The following is a 19656-nucleotide window of genomic DNA, read 5'->3' on the forward strand; positions in this document are numbered from 1 at the left end:
ACCCGCTTTTCAAATTGAGTATACGTGATATAATCGATAGAGGTCAACATGAAAAAAGTAGTGTTTCTTGTCGCATTCAAAGTACGACTTCCGATACTTTTCATGTGCAAATATGAACTCGTGTATGTTCTGCATTGCATGTTGTCTTTCATTTAATATAGTGCTTTTCTAACCACTTTCTACTGTCGTGTACTACATTAGAACTATTGGTGCCCCTCGCTAATTATATATGATGTACATGTATAAAGTGAATATGCAAAGAAGGAAAATTGTTTTTAAGGAGGTAAAAGAACATAAGATTGTGCTTAGTCTAGTATAAAGAAACATTTAAGTACCAGTCCATATAAAAATCAGACACTGCCTATAGTAGAGGAGATTCAAGGTGTGGAGAAACCGCCCAAACAAATGATGATTTTTCGGTCTATATGTGTTATATTTTTATGTAAGGATAGTCCGTTTTGTATTCAGATCGACACTTTTGAGAAAATCATATATTTATCTACCACTAAAATCAACCAAATCAAACAAAATCAAGAACAATAACTCTTGCAAAGTGCTTATTGCATGAACAATCTATTTATTTTTTATCTCAAAAGTGCAAGAAGCAAATGAAAAATAAGGACTGGTTATGTGGTCAGTGACTGTTTCTGAACAAAAACAAACACAAAAAAACACAAAAAAACCGTTAATTTGGTGGACTTTTGACATGCAAGAATTACATTCTGTCTGATATTTATTAAAAAAACGGCTACTTAAAAAGATGGTACAAAACCACTAGAACTGGTGAACTGAGTACCATAAGTTTCGAGAAGACTGGCAGAAAGGGTTACACGTGTAGACATGGTTTTCAAAAGAAGGCTTACATCACTTCTCACCAAAAGGTACAAACGGAATCATTAACTTTGTGACCAACCAGGAACTTCAAATCAAGAACTATACACGCGTTTTATACTTTTAAAATACATTTAAACATATCAAGTCAGATACAGCTTAGTTTAAGTATTACATTTTACATACATGTACATGTATAAACATGTCAGATAAAAGTAACCAGTAACGGTTAAAATTCAATATTTCATCAATATTTCAATTTGGCAAATAGAAAAAAAAACATCAATACATGTAAAGGTGAATTATAATTACCATGCAACTGCATGTACCGTTTGCTTACAAAATGTTTAGATTGTACAGTTATATATAACTTTTGTGCTTACAATGGTGGATTGAGAAGGGGGAGTGGTTCCGGGGATGAAACCCCTTTTGTTGCAATATTTTGTTTACATTTGTTCAAAGTTTCGGCAAATAAACAATGTATGTTGGGCACCTTGTTAAGGTCCTGGATTCGCTCCTATATTTTCAGATAATCTGAAATCCTCGTGTGACATCATATCATATTGGACTGGTTCCACAGACGCAAAATTATTACAGTTAATCTGTGACAACGAGTTATTATCAGCGATTTTAAAATATCTTAATCAAATGGGGACCATCTCTAAATGGATAGTTAAAACATCCATTGTTTATTTAAGATTATATTAGGGGATGGTATCAAAACTTGTTGCTGAACAATCGATTGTAAAGGATTTTTATCTATTTGACTTTTGGACACGGGCGGGGAGGACACAAACTCAATGCATATGATTTACTTTTGTGTATATTAGATAAAGAATTAAGGTAAGAATAGCCCTTTCGCCTAACAATTTTCTTTTTCAGATTATATTGCAAAGCACTTTTAACTTTTCCATTTATGTTTCAAAAACACCGTGATTACAAAATTAAACTTCTAATACCCCTGCCTCCTAAACTACTGATGATCTAGAAATCACTAATATTTCATAAAACGTGTATCTTCAATTTTTTACACAGCATAATGTGATACATATTTTGTTAACGTAAATGTACACCAAATGTATTAAAAATATTGCCTGATATAAATGTCTTTGCATTTATTTGTAAATTGCCTGGACCAACAACTATTACACTAGTCGACAAACGAAACCAGTTATTGGGGGATGGGGGTAACAGCGTATTCAGTACAAAGAACTTAAGTTAAATAGTGATTTTTCCCCTTTTTTCAGATGCGTCTGGTCTATTTTTTATTCGCTCTGTCTATAACTGGTATATTAGGACAACATACAGGCCCACTCCATGGACAAGACTTCAGTGTTTGTAACGGACCTCCGGCTTCACCTGCTGGCAGTAAGTGATCAGCCATTACATATTTTAGCATTGTCACGCATATGGAACCGTTTAGACGCGAGTATGTGATAACTGAAAGCAAAACAAACAAATATACATGTATATATGGGAGGGAGGACAGGGGTGGGGATACGGACATTAAGGCGACGGGAATCGATGTTTGAAGGGGCGGGGAACTGTTGTGAAGGGTACGGGGAACAGTGGTTGACGGGGTGGAGAACGAGAAGAGAAAATACGGGAAGTTGGGATTATGATTATGGAACAAAATCGAAGGTCAAATGAAAGGGTTCTGGAAGCGGAGGTCAGGAGGGGGAAGATGGTGGTCTAGGGGAGAGAAGCAGGGAGGAAATACACCCCTATCCATCCATAATACATGTATACATGTACGTGAACTTGATAGAAAGGCTCTGTGTCTATACCCTTCTATACGATACGTTTTTTGATTGACTGACAATAAATATAAAATATAAGCTTGAATGCAATGAAATTGCCAAAAAATAAAAGTACACTGTACATCATTTATCCTTTTAAGCCTTGTTCTGACCAGTCCGATATTGAAAATTCATATTGGTGAAGGCAATGATACATATTGCCCAAATTGGTTGAGCTACAAATGTAATCATTCCGGTGCAGACCAATACGGCAAGCATTTGGACAATAATTATATGACCACAATAATTTTTTATGTATCTATTACTTTTTTAATATGATTAGAAATGTGTGTGTGGTTTTGACTGTTTTCTTTCTTTCTCTTTTCGTTTGTTTTTGTTTTGTTTTGTCTTAATTTATTTTGTTTTGTTTTGGTTGTTTTGTTTTTGTTTTGTTTTTGTTTTGTCTTGTATTTTGTTTTGATTTGTTTGTTTTTTTGTTTTGTTTTGTTTTGTTTTGTTTTGTTTGTTTCTTTTTTTGTTTTTTGTTTGTTTGTTTGTTCGTTTGTTTGTTTGGTTGGGTTTTTGGGGGGAGTGGGGGGGGAGTAAAAAGAGATTTGGCGTGCATTATGATCAATGATCAATATATAGAACTATGTCTCCTATGCATTATACCGTTACGTTAGGCGCAGTATCGTATATCGCACCGACTGGACTGGATTATTCGGATTAGAACAAGATTAACTGAAGGTTCTTGCATAAATGTTTTTTAATGTAAGATATGAATACATAATACATCTTTTTGCAACTATAACTGCGCGTGAGTTGCGATATAGACTAGAAAACTGATATTGCACTCCGGCAACGTCAGTTTTCTTGGTCCTTATTATTTCCCTTGGGCAGTCCTCATTTTGTAATATTTCCCTCACAAACTATTCTGTAATTATACCTATGTAATTTAACTATACTGCAAATATGATCCGTGTAGGGAGGTGACATAATGTATGTGATGTAGGTCTAGAGTGTGATATTGGGTAAACGATATAGGATCTATAAAAATAATGCATATACCAAAAACACGTACATTTTATTCTTAATTTATGGTATATGTAACCTTTTCTACAAAAGCATTCTCAGTAGAAATATTATTATTAAAATATAAGTTTTTTTAAGTACTTTGTTAATGGCATTTCATCATTGAAACATTTCAGTTCCTAACAAACCAATGCCAACACCCCCTCCACAGTTTTCCGCCCACATTGAATGTGTCATAACGGATAAAAATATGACTACGGATCTCAATGAATATTACGACGATACTGGCAACAGGGGAGCAGTTCACCAACTGGATCTCGGTCTTGAACTGGATGCGTGGTATGACTATAACGTGAACGAGTTTATCTATTACTACAAACCTTCACGTAAGTGCCAATTTAATCATAGAGAGCTAGATACCTTTATCGCGAGATTTTGGGAGAGAGAGGGTACAGATACATTAATGTACGCACTGAGAATTATTAAATGAAAATTCCGTTTTATCATCTTAGTATGCAGTTACGCAATGTATGAAGTTAAAAAATATGTAAACCATTGTCTGGCTGCATTCTCTTATAGTGCCCATAATAGGCAAATAACAGTCTTATTCTTTATTTTTTACTTTTTATTTTCTTGTCAGAATAGCATATATAAATTGAATATACACGTACTTGTCTTAAGTACATTTATAGCAGTCAACAATCAGGCAGGAGGTGATTCATACATGTCAAAACACACCAAATGAAGTTTTATCTCTTATTCAGAAACCGTTATAGATCACGTTACCCGTCTTAGAAATATCGTTTGAGGAATGCGCTTTTGAGATAAAATTTATATAGATTGTGCATGAAATTTTAAGCTTTGCAAGAGTTATCGTTTTTGATTTGGTGTGATTTGGTTGATATCAGTGGGATGATAAAATGTAGTTTTCTCAAAAGTATAGATCAAAATACAAACAGGACTATTGTCACATAAGAATATAGCATTTGTAAACCAAAAAAGCATCATCTAATCCATGGGTTGTTTCTACACTATGAAGCATCTTACCACAGGCAGTGACTGAATTTTATATGGACTGGTTTTTAATAAGAAAACAAACATCAGTTCAGTTCTTTTTTAAACTGCGTGCATAAGAAATTGAGTATTGCAACGTAAATATTTTTTTTTTGTATTATTAACTGCATTTGCATACATATGTTACACTAACGGGCTTGTTTGATTATGAGTAGTCCAGTTGCATTATTTCTTGTATGCTAGCTCGACCTTTTTGATACATTATTACCAGGGTCTTTTATGTGGTAGTCTTGAGTTGACATTTTTCATCCGGGTGAGGTAATTTTCTCTTTGACATATTCACCATTTCCATTCTCGTTATATATTATGTATATGCTCACATTTATCGAACGTTTGCACGAAATTAATAAAATCAACAAAAGGGATGGGGATAAACCACTGACATTATGACATCGCAAATGATACTTTACATTCCAGAACAATGTGCCGTACAGACATTAAGCACGTCGGACCAAAGGTTTCTATTTGGGTATACACCGACCGGAACAAAGGGCACGATATTCTCAGCTGGCAAAATGTTACACATGAATCTTCCTGGAATCACTCAAGTTTATCAGGGCGTGAAATCTTACAGAGGAATTACCGTAGACATGTGGTCTTCGTGTCAATATTGGCAAGCGTATGACGCAACAATGACCGTTAACTGGTACTGGTCGGGTAAGTTCAGCACGCCCTTTCATTGGATGTGCAAAGTACCGTGCATGAAGTCATGAGTATTTCTTGCGTTTCGCCATATCTGTTCTTTTTTTCTAATGTTTGGCAATTCCAACGCCTGTATTTAACAAATATCTTAACTTGCGCCCTCCTTTCCATTCAGTAAATCAAATATTGGTTAATCAGATTATTTAAAATCGAAGAATAGGAAAAAAGCAGAAAATTGAGGAATTGTACTCCAAATGATATTTTATATGAAGTTGCATCCATGCGCTGTAGGCCGACGATCTACCAACGGGAACAAAGATGTAAGCAAACTTTTTCTATACTCGTTTGCTCGAATGATGGAACATTGGCCTATGGCAGTTCTACATTTAGTTCGTTCTAGTTCGGACTAACTGCTATCAGATTGCTGTTGAAATAATATTAAACATTTGTAATTGGTTTTATCAAAATTGAATTTCATGGACAAGCAGAATCTATATATCTCGTTGAATTTTCATTTACCAGTATTTAGTTTGTAATATACATGTAGGTGTTGATATGAATTGATTACAGACTAAATTAAGATTGTCCCTTAATCCGAGAATTTTTCCTCAAATTATTTATAAGGAAATGATGGGAGGAAAACTAAAATTGAGATTTTTTTTTATGACACCACTCCAGTACGATCATCTAGACAATCGGTTATTAATCAAAGCATTGTTTTAAGTTTTAAACGCAAAACAAGAGCAATGGCATTTAAAGGGGACGCAGTGTCAATATGTGGGTCTCCGCGTTACAATGACGTAAACGTACATGTACATGTATAATAATTCTAAAGTTTAATTTAATTCGGAACAGGTCAGAAAATAACTTCCGGAAATCTTATTTATTAAATAGAATTAAATATTATAACATGATTAATTATTTGTAGAAAATGATCACCTTTTGAAAAATCTGATACACTGTGTCTACCGTGTAATGGTTGATTTAATATGAACCAAGTATTTGACATTTCCATACATGTACCACAAACTTGTCAAATAGCTTGCCAAAGCTGAACATGACAGAGGCAACTTTATTTCTATAGACATTGATCAGGGAGTCCTTTGAGGGGAAACATGCAGACATGTCTCTTCAATTATAGTAATTTAAAAGTAGACATCGATAACCATTTTCTGAAAATGGATTACTAAAGGTACCAAAATGGATTCTATTTCATTAATCATCTACCCTATGTGAATTTTATGTAGCTTCTACTGGTTGGGATACAGCGGTTGCACAGCAGGTACCAGTTGGAGCATCCGTACAAGGCAAAGTGTATGATTCTGTTAGCGCATCACACAATATGGAGCACTACTATAATTTCTTCCACTTTAGACCGCAGATTGACGACACTACCGTATTTGAAGTAAGTATATTTGGGGCAACCTTTGAACCTTACAATAGGGACAGAATAAAATTTGCAATTAGAAAAAAAAATGACGTGAATTCAATTATAAATTTGATGCTTGCCCACTATGAAAATCAAATGGTTGCCTCCTTAATTAGTCTAACTGTAATCCATCATCATTTTACGACTGAATATAATGGTTGTCTTTCGTAAAGACAATTTGCTTAAATCAACAAAAGACTATGTCATAATTTTATTACGAAATATTGGAAATATTGAAGAAATGGTTCAATGGCATGCTTGAACTTGGCCAATTGTAGCTTCTAGCTTGTGTTTACAGACTCCAGCTGGTGTCCAATGTCCAGGAAGAGTAAATACCAAGCCTTTGCCAACGATGCCTGACGGATTCAGCTTTACTTCCGAGTTTATTGACAAAACTAGATTTACAATCTCGTTCATGCAGGTAACAATCGTATATGACACTACCAAGATTAGCATCGGTAATCAGCGAAATTCAACAATCAAACGACATCAGTGAAGCTAAGTAAACAAGAACAGAACTGCACTTATTGAATCGATCGGCGTTTTTTTTTTTCGACATAGACGGTATTGAGTTCGCTTTGACACCACGTGACATCCATGGCAAGCTAACTAAAGTAGCTAATAACCTCGCATGTCATTGGACAACTGTGATATAGCAACCGTGAAAGTTAAGGCTCCATTTGGGGGCATTGTGTCCAGAATATTTTCGATCACTTATATATATTGAATAATCTTTTATAAATTGAATAATTGGAAATAGTTCACTTGTTGAAACAATATAATAACTGAAATACGAAACATAGTACAGTGATCACACAATTCACCAGATAAAATCTTAATCAGATTTGAGTATTATTGAAGCGAGAATATGTGTCGGCTATAACTTTTTAAAGATAGTATTTGTTTTCTTCATAGTCTAGACATACATATACCAATATAAAATGGGCGAAAGGGTAAAATACAGCTCGTAACATGTAACCTATACTTTTACTTTACTCGATGTGTTCGGTAACGTTCTTGACGCTCATCAGAACAGAAATACCGACTGACATGCAAACTCAAGTACTGCTAAAATCTTTTTTAAGGTGAAATACTAATTAACATTTTTTACAACATTGCATCTTATACAAAATTGCTTCGTTTTAAGGAGTTTTACGACTACAACAGTAAAGCTGTAATGTATAACTATAGACCACTGAAAATAGAAAATAACCAGTTTGGAACCAATACACTTAGAGAAATCCATGACTTCAATACAGGTATAGCTTTTCCAGAACTTTTTTTCCACTAAAACCAGCTCTCCGAGAGCTGTTATACAAATGTACTAGTACTTAGAGAAATCCATGACTTCAATACAGGTATAGCTTTTCCAGAACCTTTTTCCACTAAAACCAGCTCTCCGAGAGCTGTTATACAAATATACCAGTACTTAGAGAAATCTATGACTTCAATAGAGGAATAGCTCTTCCAGAACCTTTTTCCACTAAAACCAGCTCTCCGAGAGCTGTTATACAAATATACCAGTACTTAGAGAAATCTATGACTTCAATACAGGAATAGCTCTTCCAGGACGTTTTTCCACTAAAACCAGCTCTCCGAGAGCTGTTATACACATGTACCAGTACCAAAGTCAGCTGTCCTAGAACTGTTCGACTAGAGTCAGCTTTACAATAACTGTTCTACGAGAGCTGGCTTTGATAGAACTGTCAGAAAAGCTGGCTATAGAACTGTCTTAGAACTGCTCTTAATCTGTCATAGAACTGTTTTTAGACAGTTTTGTGAGAGGTCAGAACTACACTAATATGATATTTAAAACTTGCGCAGAATAACCATCATTCTAACTCAGTCCAGGCGTAACTACAATGTACCTATTACGCTAATAGTGCACTATACATATTTGTATATCACGTACTTTCGCTGTTGATGGTACAATGAAATTATTTTTAAGTATTCTTACAAAGAAAGTAAAAGTAGAAGTTATTTCCTGACAAATTATATACAAATTTGCTACATGTACATTAGTGCTTGTGTATATTAAAACTGATTTCAACTTATAATTTGCTATAATATCTATAATAATAATTTAGATTCTCCGTGGTTTGGTTCAGACAAGTAATTAGATTATTCATGGCCTGGTTTAGACACATTTCATTGTACTTTCACAGGTGTTGCATATATTACTGATACTATGTACGGTAACTGTACTTCTAAAAAGATTGAACTGACTTTCGACGATAGAAACATTGACCGGAACCACGTGAGCATGAGAAATCCCAGTCAGTTCTTTTATTTTGACGTCATCAACTACACGTATGAAGGAGTGGTGAGTACACGTATAAGTTAGTACGCGTATGGTGAGTATGCAAAACTAGGATTTGTTTACCTGTTTATGTATTGATAACTAAACAGTATTTGTGATTGAGTTAATGGTTACATGTAGCTGCGTTTGTTGTCGACGCCAACAATATGGTATAGTGATGGGGACATTTTTTTTTTTTGCGTTCAACTATTCCTTTTTCTCCATTTCTTTTTCTCCGTATGATGAATAAATAAAAAAAATAAAGATATTGGTTTATGCGTACGCTCGACGACGACCCCTAGGCTGAGACCAGTAATCAAATTCGGCTTAAATAAATAAGATATTGCATGTACTTCAAAGGGTAAATACAGCCTCTTTCCCTGAGAAATTATAATTGTACTGATTATTTCATTGTAGATATTGCATGTACTTCAAAGGGTAAATACATCTTTCCCTGAGAAATTATAATTGTACTGATTATTTCATTGTAGAAATCCATCCGAAATATCGATTGTGACAGTTGGGTTGGCATAAGGAAAGACTGGCCAGCAAAGGGAGTTAATTCAACTTGGATGTGGTATTTTGCAACGGTACGAAATATTTGAATAGAAAATCAGTATTACTTGCAACAAAAATCAAGCTTAAATCGGAAAGACAGTTGCCAGCAATATCTATATAGTGTGCTGATCATGATCTGTAAACCCAAAATAATCTCCCTACTTTAGTGTTTTAATAAAATTTCTACCTCTTTTGTTCATGAAATTATTTTCTTTTCACTGGACACGGCCTTCAACGTACAGCACGACGGAAGTCTTGCAAAATGCAACTTGTTACCATGTTGGTACACCTTGGCACAATATCCGTTTTTGTACTTTCACACTGTCATTTTGATTGTTTTTTTTTTGTGTGTTTGTGTTCAAAACTTACCTTTTTTTCAGTTGTGTTTTGCGATTTATTCACGTGTTTCCTTTGCTCAACATTTCAGTATAGTAGTCACATTCATTTTTGTAACGTCAGAGGACGGAATTCCGTATTCCATACTCTTACAATAAGTAGCTTCATCCAAACTCTAGCATTACTTGTGTTCACGGTCTTCCTCTAGCATTACTTGGGTTCACGGTGTTCCTCTAGCGTTGCTTGGGTTCACGGTCTTCCTCTAGCATTGCTTGGATTCACGGTCTTCCTACATTTTTATCAAAGAGTGTTAACAAATGTAATTTAGTTAAGCACCACAAAATGAAGTTTAAATTACACAAGCTGTATCAAAATTTAACTAGAGCCAAACTCCACAGACAAGGTTATAATTGAATAATTGACCTTACTTAGGAAATAAAAATGGGACAAGCGTATCTAACCTTGCACCCTACCTTCAAATCGATGTATTAAATCCAGATTAAGGATTTGATATTTGCTCACATTTGATGCGATTGCTCCCTTTGTGTTGATATTTATTTGAATTTTGTAATTTTAGTCTGACTGGACACAGGTGAACACAGGAACAGAACAAAGTGGTACACCTGTACGACTCACCATAGACTCTCCCGATGTAAGTATACTGTACGGCTTACCGTTGACTCTCGGGATGTAAGTACACTGTACGGCTTACCATTGACTCTTCCGATGTAATTAAACTTTACACCGTACCGTAGACTCTCCCCTTGTAAGACACTATTCAGTTGATCATTTGCGCTCCCGACACATGTATTATATATTATACGGCTCTACCATGTAAGTACACTGTACGGCTTACCACATTCTCTGCCAATACAAGTATACATGTAATTTATGGCTTACCATAGGCTCTTCTGATGTAAGTTTATTTAAATGCTTTTTAGTTTTTTTAGTACTGTAACAGTTTTTAGTGGAGTCCGAGTTGCTCATTTGCTTTTGTTACTTTGTATGTATGATTTTAGTTACTCTGTGTTCTTTGTTGTGTATGTCTGTTTTCCATGTCTGGTCTTTATCCCTGGATTACATTCTTTTGATCACCGCTATAACATTGGTTCCCTTGATTACTCTTTCTCGCCTTTAGATTGCCCATTGGAAGGGCAGTTAGCTAAACATAAACTCTCCCGATGCAAATACACTTTACACCTAACCATGTGCTCTGCCAATGTAATTATACTGTACGGCTGCCCTTATGCTCTACCAATGCAAATACACTGTACGGCTAAGTTACCATATGCTTTGCGAATGTAAATACACTGTAGGGCTAACCAATGTAAACACACTTTACGCCCAACCATATGCTCTGCCAATGAAATTATACTGTACGACTGACCTTATGCTCAACCAATGTAAGTACACTGTGGGCCTAACCAATGTGAAATACAAGGTGCGGCTTACCATATGCTCTGCCAATGTAAGTTCACTGTAGGGCTAACCAATGTAAAAACATTGTACGGCTAATCACATGTCCCGCCAATGTAAGTTCACTGTTGGGCTAACCAATGTAAATATACTGTACGGCTTATCACATGTCCTGCCAATGTAAATACACTGTGGGGATAACCAGTGACTGCCGATGATGTAGACTATTCTGATATCTAACTTGTTTTCCTACAATAGACTCGCCCTATATGAGTACACTTTACGCCTAAGTATATTCTATGTCAATGTAAGTTTACAGTTGGGCTAACCAATGTAAATGTACGGTACGGCTAACCATATGCTGTGCCAATGCAAGTACACTGTGAGTCTAACCAATACACTGTATGGCTAATCACATGTCCCGCCAATGTAAGTACACTGTTGGGCTAATCTAGTGACTCCCGATGATGTACATTGTAGACTATTCTATATATCTAACTTGTCTTTCCTACCATAGACTCGCCCTATATAAGTACACTTTACGCCTAACCATAGACTCTGCCAATGTAATTACACAGTGTGTCTTACTTATGCTCTCCCAATGTAAGTACCATGTAGGGCTAACTATAGACCATCCCGATGATGTAGACTATTCTGATATCTAACTTGTCTATCCTACCATAGACTCGCCTGATATATAAGTACACTTTACACCTAACAAAAGACTCTCCTGATGTAAGTACCCTTTGCGGTTTACCATAGACTCTCCCGATGTAAGAAAACTGTATGGTTTACAATAGACGTCCGATTTATGCAGCAGTCTTTAAAATCAAACATAAGGTGATTCATTTATGTCAAAAACCCACCGAATTCAGTTTTATTTCTTGTTCAGAAACAGTAACTATCACATCACCCGTCTCAGTTTTTCATTTTAATGTTGCGCTTTTGAGATAAAAATTTTATAGATTGTACGTGAAATGTGCACTTTGCAAGAGTTATTGTTCTTGATTAGGTTTCATCTGGTCGGTTTTAATGGGGGATGAATGCAAGATTTTCTAAAAAGTGCAAATCCAATTGTAGTAAAGATTGTTTTTATGTTAAAGAGTAATCAAGGGAACCAAGGTTATAGGGTAATCAAAAGAATGTAATTCAGGGACAAAGACCAGACATGGAAAACAGACATACACAACAAAGAACATAAAGTAACTAAAATCATACATGCAAAGTAACAAAAGTAAATGAGCAACTATGACTCCACTAAAAACTGGGAGCATGGACCAGGTGCACCGGTAGGGTAAGCGTCCTCTGTTTTTCTAGAAACACCCACCGAGTATAGCATTTGTAGACTAAAAATTCATCGTTTGTGTGGTGGTTTTTTTTCTTGACCATGAATCACTTAACCATTTATAGTGTCTGCATTTTATGTGGACAATGTTCGACTTACCTTTGACTCCTTCCTACAACTTAAGTACCAGATACTCTCCCCATGTAGAGTCTGCCATTATCGTATTTATTTTACCTTAGATACATGTACATGTATTTATGATGCATGTACATTGAACAGCTTACAGCACATGTAAGCACAGTTTAATTACTATAACTTATCACGTATAACCTGGCTTGGAACATGTACTATGACGACATTAACTTCGATTGGTCCGCACTCCGCGATTCAAATATTCCCAAACAGAATGGCGTTTTGATAACGAATCAATTCTTAATATTTTGACTTTCACATGTTAGAAATTATATTATAAGGAATATTTTAAAATTTTGAACAGATTATACCAAAGAACCTGGTTAGGGCCAGTGTACACCTGTTAACTTAACCGCGTCCAATACAGTTTTTTTTCGAACGCCATTAAGTTATCAATATTTTGCCAATCGGAAAACGGAATTGCAATCAGGTGCCTTGCATCTCCATGGAAGAACCTCTTTAAGGCCCAAGGATAAAAAGCGAAACTATACCGACTGCGTCGAAAAAAAACCAATTATTTACAGTTAGCAAGAGTTACGGTCCGAAGGTGACCTGAATCTATACCAGGACCACCGGGAACTAGTAGGAATAAAATCCATAGCTACACTGTTCTTTTTATATTTCTTTCTTATAGGCTGGCATACAATATGAATACAATATATATAACTTTGCGAAGAATAAACCGGACATATTAAACTTTGACATCGGAGCTTGTTTCGTCAACAGAAATCGAAGGAAGTTTCAGATGAATTTCCCTGGTACGTACTTAGAATGTTTAAGGAGGGAGAAATAGGGTAAGGGACACAACTCTTGAAATCAGTGATATGTTTGTATCATATTCAATTCACAAAAGCCTATCGAGTTTTCCTTTGAAACATAATGAAATCAATCCAAGTTACGTTGATGCTTATATGAGATTGATTTAAAATGCTGAATACATACATTCCATTGATTTTTAAGAGTTGTGTCCCGTATCCTAGGTCTACCTCCTGCAGTAGACTGAGACAAATGTAGTTAATATGTACATTTAAACATATCGTGCCATGTATATTGGACTCCTAAGTTTAGATTCATCTACTTAATATTATAGAATATATTTTGTTCCAATGAAAGGGCCCTTTTCAGAGCATATAAGGCATTTACATATAATTACAACACAAATACAACATAATCATAAAAGAGACTAATATATATATACATAAATATATACTGCCACAGTTCTGGAAAGACTTCAATACAATGTAAAAGTATATTATAAAAAACTGTCGACTTCGTAATATTCATTATCTATTAGTATAAGTCTTTGATAGTCTCCTTGTCTCTATAATACAAAAAAAATGTATCAATTGCGTCCTTCTAATCTATTGTTTACATACTAACTAACATCATTTTTTTTGTATGCATCTCACTTCTAATCACTGGTCTTTGTAAGACTAATGCAAATTCTGTAATATGTGAAACATTCCAAAAAGACTACACATTTTTATTTTTGTTATTAGGTTGTTCTATAGGTCTACATGTATATGATGAAATGTGTAACTGTTCATTCCAGTCTGTTTGCTCATAACAGATAATCCACATTGAAAATACAACAGTTTCTATTGTATTTTAGTGTTATGTATAGACATATCACCCTTAAATTTGAATTCTACATTGCATTCTATATAATTCTTATCCCCTAAGAACAAGAGATATATGGAAAGCTAAATGTTAATTTCTGTTTATTCTAACATTTTAAACAAAGTATCAAAAATGAAAATATGTAGGCTTTCCAACCATGAATCACATTTTGTATGATTCTTATTTGGATTGCTACTTTAATCTTCTACTCAATAGAATATATTTTTTTAATAAAAATGGTGAATGCATAAAGATGCACTTTGTTCAGTAAGTTATTTTAATTATTTACAGGGGACTATGCACCCAAAATTACACAAAATATTAAGCTGTTTAAATATTACATCCTTATATCACTCACGCAGCAACTAGAAATATCAGCATTGAGAGTATCGAATCTTAATGTAAGTATTAACATAAACATGGAATTATGTCCCCTTTCCCGCCACAACACTACCTAAATACTGTTCTTAGTCGTTGATATGTTTGGCTTTGCTTGCGTTCAAATTGTGGATTTGAAAATTTTGTTTGCCTAACTATTTTTCTTTGTTTCATTTAAACCATTCTGCACTACATCTCGTAGAAATTAAAATTTTAGAAGTAGTCCATTTTAAAAAAAAAATACTTTTAGAATAATTAGAAAAAACATCCTGTTTAAACTCAAACAAATTTGCAACAACATTAAAGGATGGATCCACAACAATGATTACATTTTATTGTTAAGTACTAGTCCGTTTAAAATTCAGGCACTGTAATCAGTATAGTAACTGTTCCTGAACAAGAAATAATTCGGTGGGTTTTTGACATGCACGAATCACTTTCTGTCTTAAGACTGCTGCTACTTAGATATACAAGTCATGTTTACATTCATTTATATGTATAATTACTTGTGTGTATAATGTATAATTATATTTGTCTGAAATTTGAAATAATTTGCAATAAACAGTTTTAATAAGATTGCATTTTTATAATGGATAAAAACATTCAAAATACTGTCCATCCAATGTATGAGAAATAAAAGACCGATTCACTTCGTGTTATCGGAACAATTTTGGAGGAATTTTTATTGCTGGAATATGTTCAAAAATGCCCCAGAATAAACACTCTATATATACATTAAAGTATAGATCTTTATTTCAATATTTTGAAAATGCGCTACTTAATTTTCCCGCCAAAATATTTTCCCTCTTTACACAACCAGTGCTAAGAGAGGTTTTTTTCTTGGTGCGACTATAAACCTGTAAAACTACTTTGAATTGTATCACAACATCATTTATTTGTACAAAGATTAATCATTAAATAATGTTTGCAATGTCTTTTTTCAATGGTAGGTATATGTAGACCAGGATGTTATCGTGACCTTTGAACTCTTAGATGTAGCACCAATCGTTGGAAACGTTGTTAATATTGCCAAAGAAACTCCATTAGGGACAGCAGCCAATCAACTTCTTAAAATGATTAAGACTGGTCACTTTTTCGTTTCTCTACAAGATCCTGCATTTCAAAATGTAAGTCCAGGTACATATTTCACTAAATTGTGACTTTCTAGAGAAAATCATTTTTATTTAAGTTTTAATGGAAAAGGCACATTCATCAGATTATAGGTAAATCTTCTTGTTTAACGAATGCAAAAAATATGGCGTCTAGAGATTTGATATTTGTTGAGATTCTGTTGATAACATCTGTATTGAAATGGACTATAAAAGAAAATTTCAAGGGTAGAGAACTCTGTCAAAAACCTCATATTTGTAAAAATTCTATTGAAACATCTGAGCAAATCCAATGACGCAGAGAGAATAAATGAATCATTTTTTTTATTTAAATAGAGAAAGCATCCTTGAGTGATATTTTATCGTCAGATTGGTGGGGTTTTGACAGGAATGTTTCTGATTTTTTTCCATTTTGCCCGATTCTTACAAATTCTTGTTCTTAATAATTATTTTTGCCATTATTTATCACCTGTTTATTTAGCTGGTAGGGATAACACCTAAAGCCACGGGATATGTTGAAACGACGTACATAGTGCAGAACACAACATTAAACTCAGATACAGGCAACGGACCAGGTAAGGGAGATAACTCAAACATTTTTTTTAAATAATTAGGTATTTCTCTGCATGAAAATCAAGCAGAATGTATAAGGTGTGGCACATGAAAACAAAAACAAAAACAAAAAAACAAATCATTGAAATGTTTGTAAAGTTGATTCTTTAGATATTGATAGGTCAAATTATGTTGAAAAATGGTGGAATAACTTTTTGCAATTTTTATGCAAAAAAGTCTAAAGGTTAAAAGAAAGACAAAATAACAGTGTATTTAAATGCAAATTTACAAGTATGACAAACCTTTATAGTCGAAGTACAGGAAAAGAAATACACTGCAAACAAAGTGAAGCGGAAATCAGTTTCCATGGAAACAAGTATCAATTGTGAATGTTGTCATGTTGAAATAAAAGAAATTGAAATGCATATTTTGGTTTGATATGCAAATTCCTATGAGTATCGGGATCATAGGAACGTTGGAGTAAAATAAACGGGAGAATGGAAAGGGGGTTCTTCGGGGACGGGCTATTCAAAGAAAATCGGGAAAATGCGAACATAGATCATTTGAGAAAAGGGAGTTGGTGTGCGTGGACGGGACTATTCTAAGAAACCTATAGTAGGTGGATATAGAACATTTGAGGAAGGGGAAATGACGGAGTGGGAATAAGTTAAAGAACATGGGAATGTATGATTTTGGGAGGAAGGGGGATGTTGTATGGAAAAAGGAGAAATGGACACGGTGAGATGGGGAATGGGTCATTTAGAAGGAAATTGTGATGTAGAAATAAGTGCAAAAACATGGAGATGGAAATGGCTGATTTGGAAAGGGAGATCATTTATATGCAATAAAGCAATGGGAAAGTAGTAAAGTTATAAATTGTACTAATTTGTACTAACTTTTTATACTTATATTTATTTTTGTCAGGTACAATGGCGGCAGTGGGAGTTGTAATGCCCATAGTTGGAGGTGCTTTAGGAGGACTCTTCTCCTATTTCTTCTTTAAGTGAACAAATCTCAATCCTTCATCGTGTTTTTATTATATTATATGAATACTCATCGTGTTCTTAATAGTCTTTACCTTGTATAATGTGTGTAATACTAAAAATGACACTTTTTTTCAAAATTTAACAAAAATATAGTAAAACTATATAATTTTGCTTTAGATATTTGATACGATGTTTGAGACTGTGATCATATGTTTTTACATGTTTATCTGAAATTAGTTAACGAAAAAAAAGGAGACCGATTGAATGTAATAATTGCCATTTTACGGACCAACCTGTGCCTACTAGTATGTAACATAATAAAATATGTTCTGATTCTTTTAGTTCGCTTTTTATAAAAAGATTGATAAAAAAAAATCTGCCATTTTTGTTACCCTATTTTTTTCACAGCCTCCCCCTTTTGATGGACGTGCTTTTTATAAAAAGATTGATACAAAAAATCTGCCACTTTTGTTACCGTATTTTCATAGCCGCCACCTTTTGATGAACATTTTTATGACAAACTAGTATCTACATGTCCGTCAAACACATGCACAACACATGTACATAAAAAGACTTATATGAAAAAAAGCCAAGCACCAAGGATAGAGGAAAGACTACATGTATCATACAGTTATGTGCAGACTTGTATCTGATTTATTCAAGATTTTTTTTAATGTTGTGGATAAAATTTATCAACGAAAAGTGAACCACAACGAAAATCAAACAATCATTATAATAACATTTTGCTGAATGCTTTAACCACGAAAATTAATCCCCACGAAATCATTTCCGGTTGACATATATATATAGAAGGGTCTGAAAAATTTCCAACGATGTTAGAACTGTCAAATTTGCGAAGCAAATTTTTTTGGTCGTTCCCTCCGCGGGACTCGAACTCGTACCGCTGTGACGTCTATGGCAACACCGCCTGCACTAAGTCCAGCGCCCTAGACCACTCAAATAGCGCAGCTACATTGTAAAGAATGACAACATAGAAAAAAGGGGCACTCCATACTTTATCAAATATTTCATTAACTGGACTCGAAAGATTGTGTGTGTGTTCTAAAATTTGTGAAAACAGTTGATCTACACAATAAATGATCAGAATCAGAATAAACATTTGTAATTCAAAAAAACAAAAAACATACAAATGACTTTAAAGAAGGTGTTTTTCTTCCATTTTGTTGTCTCTATCTTTAATCACGAATTTGTTATGTTTTAAAAAAAAAAAATGTTATGTTGAAATAGAGAATATTTTGAATTAAAGTACGTTAGTGAAATAAATAAGACAAAAGTACATTAGGATGTAACTGCCTCTAGGTAATTTACATTCTGTCAAATCGACAATAATTAGAAAATCAAACAGGTATTTTATTTTATTTTATTTATTTTTTTATAACAACCTTGTATAATGTATCGACAATCGATGTTAAAAAGTGTCATAAAAAGGGACGCACACAATTAAAGAGGGCTTACATTGAAAACAATTGCAACATGCGTTTAGTACTACCGTGCGAAATATCTCAAAAATTAGGACTCTCAACTTAATATGTGACAGAACAAGTAAATAAACAGCTGACATGTTTGGTGGGGTTGTTTTCTCTTTAGCATATTTTCCATATTCATTCTATTTATATCATATGGTAATTAGATGGTGGGGGGAGGTCCAGATACTCCTGGGGGGGGGGGGGGTAGCGCAAACAGGTATAACGGGGGAATTGAGCACTCCAATATTGTTTTCGACAACATATTTGTCCACTTATTCAATATGCAGAAAAAAACATAAACATATGTATTAACATAACATACATTACAATATTTCCTGTGTAGGATAAAATTTAAATTAAACGCGTCCTCGAATGAATACAACAGATATGTACCATAAAAACTACGGAAATTGCAAAGAAATAAACTAATTTATGAGTTGTTTCAAGCCAACCAAAAAGTAAATTAATATAAGATAATAATTAGCTAATCAAAACATGACTATTCAGTGTCGATTTTTTCTATACAATTACCGTACATGTACATGTACATTTCTAAGAAATAAAATACCCTCTCGTCCTAAACTTGTACGTATTTAGATATTGCTATATTTAGAATACAAGCGTATAAGAACATTATAGGGAAAACAAAGGCATAATATGTCACTTTCCGTCATTGGATGCACGTATACTT

At 34.1% G+C, this 19656-nt stretch overlaps 1 protein-coding gene across 1 annotated transcript; it reads left to right on the top strand.

Annotated features, from left to right (window-relative positions):
* Nucleotides 1-1525: 1525 nt before the first annotated feature.
* LOC148597328 (uncharacterized) lies at nt 1526-17812 on the top strand. The gene is made up of 15 exons (XM_088563554.1): nt 1526-1674; nt 2079-2199; nt 3779-3988; nt 5094-5333; nt 6566-6723; nt 7046-7168; nt 7895-8006; nt 8913-9070; nt 9538-9636; nt 10518-10592; nt 13468-13591; nt 14745-14854; nt 15782-15958; nt 16422-16515; nt 17417-17812. The coding sequence occupies exons 2-15, from the start codon at nt 2079-2081 to the stop codon at nt 17497-17499; spliced, it is 1884 nt and encodes a 627-aa protein (XP_088419680.1). The 5' UTR covers nt 1526-1674; the 3' UTR covers nt 17500-17812.
* Nucleotides 17813-19656: the final 1844 nt, after the last annotated feature.

This window comes from Perna viridis, chromosome 15 (assembly GCF_037379345.1).
Source record: "Perna viridis isolate PV_CMFRI_1.1 ecotype Kerala chromosome 15, ASM3737934v1, whole genome shotgun sequence".
Taxonomy (NCBI): Eukaryota; Metazoa; Mollusca; class Bivalvia; order Mytilida; family Mytilidae; genus Perna; species Perna viridis.

Coding starts and splice junctions, on each gene's coding strand:
- LOC148597328 (XM_088563554.1), top strand. CDS start 2,079: ATGCGTCTGGTCTATTTTTTATTCGCTCTGTCTATAACTGGTATATTA. Junction 7,169..7,894: donor TTACAATCTCGTTCATGCAG/GTAACAATCGTA, acceptor CTTCGTTTTAAG/GAGTTTTACGACTACAACAG. Junction 14,855..15,781: donor TGAGAGTATCGAATCTTAAT/GTAAGTATTAAC, acceptor TTTCAATGGTAG/GTATATGTAGACCAGGATGT.